The 9,718-nt window shown below is 37.5% G+C and overlaps 1 protein-coding gene across 1 annotated transcript in view; it reads left to right on the top strand.

Moving 5' to 3' along the window:
* The first annotated feature begins 231 nt into the window (after positions 1-231).
* Positions 232-9,718, top strand: part of clybl (citrate lyase beta like) — a 75,490-nt gene continuing 66,003 nt past the window's right edge. Inside the window, exon 1 of the mRNA XM_047370838.1 lies at positions 232-327. Coding sequence (XP_047226794.1) covers positions 248-327 — 80 coding nt within the window. The 5' untranslated portion in view covers positions 232-247. The remainder of the gene's footprint in view (positions 328-9,718) is intronic.

Here is a 9,718-nt window from a genome sequence, read left to right as displayed (position 1 = left end):
ACCAATTTATAAGATAAATAAGATATACATTGCCCCATAACTTTTAAATGTCTTGATTTACTGTATTTATTTTAGAACACAACCATTATTAAATGCTTCCTCTTAACAGTCTGTGGCTGCCAGCGAGCTCTGTAGTTCTTCTCTATTTACCGCACCATGTGCTCGGTGAAGTCTAAGCCCCGCCCCTCTTCTTACTTTGTCCAATTACATGACTAATGCAGCACGCGGGGAGTACCCTTTGAGGCCAATGGCTGCATTCTGTCTAATACGTCACAGGAAAAACATGGCGGCGCACATTGTCAGAGCTGGGAGACGTCTTGCTCCGCAGTAAGTCTGTTTCTGAATGTTTACATACTGCTCTTTATGCTACGTGTAGGAGATCACACTGACAACATTTCTGGCTCTTATTATGTGACGCTAGCAGCGGTCGTTTGAATGTTACTTGCTTTGTTCGCTCCGTAGAAGTGTAGAGTAGGGTTGAACTTGATTTAACAATGGCTACAAAGGTTTTGTAGCAAACATTGGAAAACGTTGCGCTACAACTCATACATTTTGTGAAATGATTTGTGTGTGTGTGTGTCTCAAACTAAAACAAGGTCAACACCATTAAAAAAAACAAGCTGGAGAAAATATGTTGCAATACTCAACTTTGGCCATGGTAATATTTAACAGGTTTATTGTGTGAGATAAACAAGTAGCAACATAAATGTCATCACTGTGAGACTTTATAATTCAGTGACTAATATGTTTGCAGAGGTGGGGAGAGCAGCCATCAATTGCACTTAAATAAGAGGAGCACTACTTCCACATATTTTTACACAAGTAGAAGTAAAAAGTAGTCATTCAAATCGTACTCAAGTAAGAGTAAACAGGTATTTGGCCGAACGTTTACTCAAGTACTGAGTAATTGATCATAACATCTCATTTAATTCGTGAAAAATATGTTATCCGACAGACAAAAGTATATAACCGTGTAAATTCTGGTATTTTAAGGATTAAAATAAAAATAAATAAATAATACAAATAAATAAGGCAGTTGAATTTTTGCAGACAAATTTCTGCAGGTGAATTTGTGCATTTGAAATCTTTCAGGTGAATTCTAAGTACAAAATTTAAGTACAAAAAAAAATAACACATAATTGCACAGGATAAAAATTCGGCATTATAAATTCAATGTCTAAAAAATGTCTGATTCTAATGAGACTATTTTACTTCCATACATATACAGTGCCTTGCGAAATAACTTGGCTCCCTTGAACTTTTCAACCTCTTGCCACATTTCAGGCTTCAAACATAAAGATATAAAATTCAAATTTTTTGTGAAGAATCAACAACAAGTGGGACAAAATCATGAAGTGGAATGAAATTTATTGGATGCGCCAAACGTTTTTTAACAAATAAAAAACTGAAAAGTAGGGCGTGCAATATTATTCGGCCCCCTTCCATTAATACTTTGTAGCGCCACCATTTGCTGCAATTACAGCTGCAAGTCGCTAGGGGTATGTCTCTATCAGTTTTGCACATTGAGAGAACAATTCTCTCTTTTGTGTCGTGTGAGGAGTGACCTTAAGGCTTCAACTCTAATTACAACAACCTGCGTGTGTTTTAATATTCTAGAGGTGGTCCTGGTATGGTCAGCTACATTGTGACATGTGGGTCTAATTGTGGGTGCATACATTTCCAGAGGCACAAAACTGACTGTCTCACTAAATTAAAGTGTGAAGCTCCTTTCACACCAGTCTGGTAGGTCTATCTATGAGTGTTTAGCAGTGTTCTTGCACTGTGTCACCCAAAGAGGTTGCAAAATACCATTATTCTCTCCTTAATTAGTCATCTTCTTTTAACTTGGCACTTCATACTTTCTGAGAGTGTATGATATGAAGTTGGATCAACTTGTTAAGATATTTTCATTTCCAGACGTGCACTACAGTTTTCCCTTAAGCAGAAAACTTTAGAAAGGGGGTTCACGCAAAATGTTGCCATGCATTTCTAAGAGCCAGTAGTTCAGTGATTAAATGCAGACCTCTCAGAAGGAATGCGTGTGTTTGTTTTATGGACAGCCTAGAGCTCTCGTCGCAGCGTTGGCGGCAGACTGCTCTTTGTCACAAACACCCTCCTGTCAAAGATGCAACAGCATCCTGGAGGAAGCATTGGCTGCCACTATGAAGTCGACAAGTGATGAAAGTAGCCTAGAGGTTGTCAATTAAGAAAGCCGAGGCCTGGACCTTATAAGTTAATGGGCAGTTTCCCCTCTCAGGGCCTGCCAGTGCTTTATAGAACAGCCTATAAAAAGCCTAAGTGTAATGCACCCCTATAACGTTTTCAATTAAGAGAAGGCGTAAAGCGGTGCAGACACTTGGTATTCATGCTACAATGGTAATGCAGCGGCATTGGGCTCAAACTGGTAGGCGAATTTTCGATCACCCTTGTTGTTTTAAGTGGCGGCTACTGTGCAGAATTTTACGTTGATGGCACTTCATGCTGACTGGAAGCTTTATAGACTTTCTGGTGTCTTTTCATCAAAATTTTTTAGCTTTGTCAAATGGATGCTCAGCTTAAAGCTTAAAAGCTATGTCCTCTCCAGAGATCAATCTTAGGATATATTTGTAATGTTTATACCGTGGTAACGTAGTTAATAAGTCATTATAAATTCATCAGTAAGTTTATGGTAATATCCGTCATGGTAATAGTATGGTAATCTTTATAGGTACACTACAGAAAATTGATTGTTGGTATTTTGCTACTTCCATACAATAAAAAACTCTTTTTAAACACTATTAACTCCTGTTTAACCAAACTACCCTTTAACCATCTGGCGGTCCCTGTGGCCGAGATTTTCTTGGCTTCCGGTAGAAAAATAAATGAGTGTTGAATAAACACCCGGGTGTTGACACCTCATTTCCTCATTGATTGGTGGTGGAAGCTGGGCTTAAGGTGTGTGGCCATAATCCAATTAAACAAGAAAACAACCACTGGGACTTTGTAACCAAATTCTGCAGCAAGTTGGCCAAATAACTTTAACCCTTGTGTCTTCTTGACTATCATGCTGTTTATTCTTTAATGGTTTGTGCAGCTTGCAAACATGTATTAGCTTTTGTTTGTTTGTTTCTTTCTTTCTTTCTTGAAGCCAAACCTTAGAGGTCTTTTCTTCCTTTTACAATTAAATCAAATTTTGAGCAAACTAATTAATAAACTGGCCCATTACCCGCTGTCGACCCAGCTAAGCTTGGCTTCAAAATCCGTTACAGAGCATTAAGTTAACACATGTTGCTGTGCAAAAACAAAGTCCCAGCGATTGGTGTGGCAACCAGCTGAGTAAACAGGGCTGAGACAGCAAGAAAGGAGGCCTACACTTGTCCCAGCACCAGCTAAGGTGGATACATGAGGCCAGCAGATGGATATGGTAACCTGTATCCCACAGAAGAAGAAAGGGAACAAAAACAACTAAAAACGAGCGCTTCTCCTGGAACTCTAGCGCCTTTGATCAACAGCACATCTTTGGGCCGCGGTGTAGGACTTCTTACGACCCCGGAGAGCACATGGAGCTGCATCTGTATAAACATGGCGAGGGAGGAATGTGTGAACAATTGCAACAGAAGAATTTTGTTCTCGAAACATGGGGTGGACTTGGCTAACGAGTGGTTTATGTGGTTAAGGATTTGAACATGGGGGTTGGATCAAATGAGGAGCTGGGGAAACAGTTTCTGTTTTTAATGGCAACACAAGTGGGAAACCTATGTTTTTGCTTATAGATGTGAGCCAGTATGAGCTCTGGGATTAAGTTATCATTTTTAAGAATTATGCAATGTTTTGTTATGTTTTTATTGCATGTATCAATTTATTCAAACGACTGACTCTTTATGCCTTTACAAATTGTTGGTAGGTTAGAATTGGTGGAGTTTAAGTAGGCAATGTTTAAAGGTAACTGTTAAAGCAGATGTGATTAATTTGACCAATTTAGCGATCAGATTAGTGAATCGAATGCTAAATATTTCTGATTCTGTCCTGTCCTTTGCCCTAGTTTGTTTTAGGATTCTGACAGCCACGCTCTTTTCTTATTGCCATGTGGATGATGGGTAGTTTTAGGACGATGAGGGGTACTTTACCCAGAATTTCCTGTCTGATACACAGAACACTAATGAGAGGCCTTTTTTATAGCTAAGTATTTAACCAAGCTCAGCATGGTACGTATGTTCATGTGTGGCTTTTTTAAATGTGTGTGTGTGTGTGTGTGTGTGTTTTGTTGTTCCATTTGCTATTATACCCTAAGCATGTTAAATGTGTGTGTTTGGCGAGGTTATGTCTAATGCATTTCTCCAAGGCTGCAGTTCTTATTTGGACCCCTTGGTGTCAGTGTTGTCAGTAGGCCTTTGGATGAGAAGTAGGTGGGCAGATTATTTTTTATCAAAAGCTTCATCTTATCAGTATCTTGAATTCAATAATTGGTCAAGGAAACATTACTATATCTCAAAGTACTTTTCCATATGCACCTCCTGTTGAGAACAAGTTTTAGTAATGTCAGTAAATAATGCTCTTAATACTGGAACTTGAAGCTGGATGCATTATTATACACTTTACCTAAATTAATCCAATAGAAATACACTGAAACAAGCAAAAAAAGTTGATAAGTGTTTTAGTTACTTTTATTACTTTAAACATATTCAGATGTTTTTGTTGTTTAATAATTAGACTGGAAACCATTTAATTATTTAGGTCTTTCATTAATTGCATGATTGTACGCTTCACATTCATTGAATGAGCATTTGCTAATATAATTCTAAATTGATGATCAGTGTGTATGTTTTTAAAATGAAGCCCTGAAGCTGACTGCTAAGTGATGAAATAAAATAATTTATTTCCACCACAAGTTATGTTATGGACTTTCTCAGTGTGTGTATAATTTGCAGAAATTTGCAAATCTGTCCAGCAGACCTGGACAGATTTGCCTCTTTGGCTCTATGTTATCCATAAAGCTGGTGTGTTATACTATACTATACTATACTATACTATACTATACTATACTATACTATACTATACTATACTATACTATACTATACTATACTATACTATACTATACTATACTGTACTGTACTATACTATACTATACCGTACTATACTATACCGTACTGTACTATACTATACTATACTATACTATACTATACTATACTATACTATACTATACTATACTGTGCTAGATTATACTGTTCTATACTATACTGTACCGTACTATACTATACCGTACTATACTATACTGTACTATACTATACTGTACTGTACTATACTGTACTGTACTATACTATACCGTACTATACTATACACTGCACTATAAAATCACCATAATTAGCTACATTTACATCAGTTCTTATCTATCTATCTATCTATCTATCTATCTATCTATCTATCTATCTATCTATCTATCTATCTATCTATCTATCTATCTATCTATCTATCTATCTATCTATCTATCTATCTATCTATCTATCTATCTATCTATCTATCTATCTATCTATCTATCTATCTATCTATCTATCTATCTATCTATCTATCTATCTATCTATCTATCTATCTATCTATCTATCTATCTATCTATCTATCATCTATCTTCTAATGTATATTTTTTTTTTAAATTTTTTGCTCTGTTAAAGAAAAAAAAAAATTTCAGATATTTTAACAAAACCTCTGAAGCCATGTCAGTAGTTTGAGATCATGAAAGCATCTGGCTGGTTCTCTCTGCATGCAGAGGTAGAACATTCTTGGCATGGACAAAGCATAGCTTAAGATTCTCCCAGAACAGTCGTTTTCTCTTTGACATCCTTTACGATTTCCTCCCGATCATTAACCTCTTCAGGCCGCGATTGAAGGTACAAGTTGACGGTTGGGACAACACTGAGTGAGACAGATGTAGGACAACTTGTAAAATTAGCACCTTTGTCATTATGGTTTCTAGTATGCAAAGCAATAGTTGCCATGCACAAAGTAGGCAGCTATATTGTAGGTTTTATTAATGTGTTTTCTAAGTCTACACAAATACACCTAAAACAAGTTTTTTTTAAATTTCCATTTCCATTCCACTTTTATTTATTTTTTTACAATAAACTCATTTGCATGAGTTTATTGTAGGTCAAAAATGAGGTCAAAAATGCAAATAAGAAAAAAAAAAGTTTGTTTTGCAAAGTATTTGTTGGTGTGTACAGGACCTAAATGCCCTAAAGACTCGGTCCAGGAAGATTAGCAGTTGGTAGTGTTACATCTTCAAAATAAGCTGCAAAGAATGAGGGTAAAGGCCTCAAATGGACATCAAGTTATGAAGTAATTGATGTGAGATCCCTGTGATTGAGACCACAGAGAACAATGGAAATTGAGATTCTTTTATATTCCAATGTTATAATCTTTGGAAGAGTTCAGGTATCTGACCTTTCTGCATTCATAATTAATGGGATTTTCAGACATTACATTTACATTTTGCTTGCTTACAAAGCTTTCCTCTCCTTTAAAATATAGCTACATATTATATCAAATCTCAATTATTATCTCAGTATACATGTGCAGTTTTGCAGTGGCAAAGGACTGCTTGGATCCAATATTTGTGAGGCTTTTATATTTCATGTGCAATGCATTCTGGCTCTTCATGCCTGGAAAACCTGGAACAGATTTTAATGACTGCAATGCTGATGTTCACGGAAACTGATGGGGTCACTGTGAAAAAGAAAAGAAAGAGAGATTTCGGTTCATCACTGCGCTGTATGACAATATCGGAGTTGCATTTTTTTGTAAAATTTTGCAGCCCTACTTTAAAACATCCCTTAGAATGATTTAATCAACTTTTCTCATTTCCCTGCTTCTTCTAAATGTAATAAAAAAAATTCTGTTGAAGTTTTGCTGTTTTTTTTTAATGAAAACAATCAATTTGTTCTTTAGTTCTAAGAAACAACTATACAATTAACAAAAAATGTAATTCATCCTCATTTATGATAACTAAATAAGGTTTTTTGATTGGAATTATTCTTCCCTTCCCACCATTTAGATAATATCTTGAGTAGTTTTTTGGTAGAAAAGCAACAGACTTTGTAGATAAGGCGAAGGTTAGTATAAAATTCTCACAGTATTGAAGCCTTGAGTAAAAATACCACAGTTTTGCGGTATTTACATGAAGTTCAAAATAAAAATACATGTTCAACATGATTTTATTTATAACAGAGAATCAACAATTATTCTTACTGCTGCACAAATACTGACAGATATTGATCATTACAGTTATAAAAATGTTAACATTTGTTATTTTGATCTTGATGCATAGACTTAAGCAGAAATATAGGATAAAGACTGGGTAATTTGCCAGCTGCTTAACAGACATGCTGTTGTTAGCTTGCCAACTGTAGCTTCAAAACAATGTTACCTTGGTAAGAGTGTGGGGTGATTCTCATTTTAGGGCGTTCTTACTCCTAGAGTTCATTTGCTTTGGCCCGAATCAGTTGAGAAGTTTAACTTGTAACTTTTTCCCGGGATTCGGTTCCTTTTGACACAAAGGAAACACCAGGTGACCCAAAACCTGACACTACAAACCACTTGAGAACCTTCAGTCACTGTTGGTCGGATATGCCCGGGGTGGGAGAACCAAATGTAAGTACAGGAAGCAGATGCTGTTTTCTGAGCTAGTCGAAAACATGGAGAATTTAATTACATCATAAGTGTGATTAAATGATTCGCTATACCTAATAATTTTGAGAGGACATCTTAACTTTGCATAGGGCTTTATGCTTTACGAAAATAATGCACATTTTTTGTTTATTAGTTTGTTAACTGCATCCCACAATGCGTATCAGGTCACAGGAAGGTGTTTGGATCAAGCTTGCTGCGTTCACCTGCTAGCTGTGTTGGGTTGAGGTCAGCTCACATTCACACCAGCTCCTCCAAGGGGTCTTGAGACGGTTGTTTTGGTCCAGACCCTAGTGCGATTGCTGTGTTCACATCTACACAAATGAACCGCACCTAGAGGGGAAACGAACCAGAGTTTGCTTTAAACAAACTAAACACGTAAGGTGTGAAAACTCCTTTAGTTTCTATCCAATGACTGTCCTTGTTTTTTGTTTCCAGATAGCTGAATTTGTTGTTCTTGTAAGCGAGGGTAAAGTGTAGTAGCCTTCCTTCAGCCAGCTTACTGGCAGTGCACAGCAAAGGCATACTGGTAATGGGCTGTTGGTGAATTTGTCTCAGTTTTTATACCAAACATGAAGAAGTTCTGTAATATCTGAGGGACGTTGTAGCTGTTCTCCTGTACTGACCAGCAGTATTATGGCTCCAAAAGCCTCCTGTGAAAAGAGGTCAGACATGATGTGTCTTTCTGAACCAACAAAAGAATAAAATACCATTTCTGATTTGTCTGGACAAAGTGCAATAGCTGGCTACTTTGTTTTGCTATTTTGCTGAATTTGGGACTTGTTTATAACTTCTCATCTTGGCGCTGGCTGCAGACAGGCAGCCTCCTGTTAGCGCTGCACTTCATTAGAACCAGGTTTCAGTGGTACCACACACATTCAAACAGCAGGGCCATCTCCCTAGCATCAAAGGCTGTTTTATACAAAGGGCTGTGTCTGTGTCTGTCCTCCCATCAGTGTTTGCTAATGATGCATGCTGCACACATTTTTAACTTAGACACCCTCGCTCTCCCCGTCATTCATTCAATATACTCACAGTCCAAACGTCTGAAACCATTTCTCTCTCTTTTTTATCTCTTTTGGTTTCTCCCCCCTTCTGCCATTTTGTGGTGTTTGTTTGGCTGCTGGGTTTTGTTTGTTTATTGTTTCCAGATGGCAGACACAGACTTCATTTGTGTGGCTTTCAAGTTTCCCAGAGAGTGTTTTTACTGCCTTGGCTTGAGCGCTTATCCTGTTTCCTCTCGCGGGCTTTATGATGGGCCCTTTTTAAATGTAGCAACTGGAAACAACTGTCAAATCCAGTCTGCGTTTGGGAGAGCAGGAGAAAGTGTCCCTCTTTTTGGGCTCTCTCCGGCTAACCTTGTTTTGTTACTGATACAGCAGTTTATGCTCAGATGATGATGCTTTTTCCCACTTTGCACACCATGATCCCTCAGAGAAATTAAACTCATGAATAAGCAGTCTTTTTTAAGACTCTTAAATTCCTCTTTAAATACTGTCTATTTCTTTACTCCAGTTCTGCAAAATTCATTGGTTTTTTTTTGGTTTTTTTTTCTCAAGCCATGGCTATGTTAATCTGGGCATCATTAAGGTCTATGACATCACGTATTTACAGGAATCCAGGAGGGCAACTGGCCCAGTAAACGTGGGGGAGGACCAGTGCACGTCTTTACTCATCGGATGCGGTTTTTAGATGGCGCACTAATCAAAGCTTTATAAAACCCACCCCTCCTCCTTAAGGAGGCCGTTTCTCCTGGCCGCCACTGATGAGTGATTAGTCCGGCATTCCAACCTGCCTAATCTCATTTCTGACACTGATTTTTAACTCAGAGCACCAGTCGTCATGGTCATTAATGTGTTGAGCCAAACATGGAAAACTGGTCACTGAAAGGAAAAATAAACAGCTTCTTATTTTTGAAAGGGACTACCATAAATAGGTGTCGCTTTTTCATAGTTTGCTTGGAAAAAACGCGCTGTCATGTTTCTCTGTGTCTGTAAAAGGAAGAAAGAAGCAGTTCCTCAAGTTATGATGCCAATGGTAGCATAGTCATGATGGTGACCTG

This window comes from Girardinichthys multiradiatus, chromosome 7 (assembly GCF_021462225.1).
Source record: "Girardinichthys multiradiatus isolate DD_20200921_A chromosome 7, DD_fGirMul_XY1, whole genome shotgun sequence".
Lineage (NCBI taxonomy): Eukaryota > Metazoa > Chordata > Actinopteri > Cyprinodontiformes > Goodeidae > Girardinichthys > Girardinichthys multiradiatus.
This window is presented reverse-complemented; position numbering and strand designations above follow the sequence as displayed.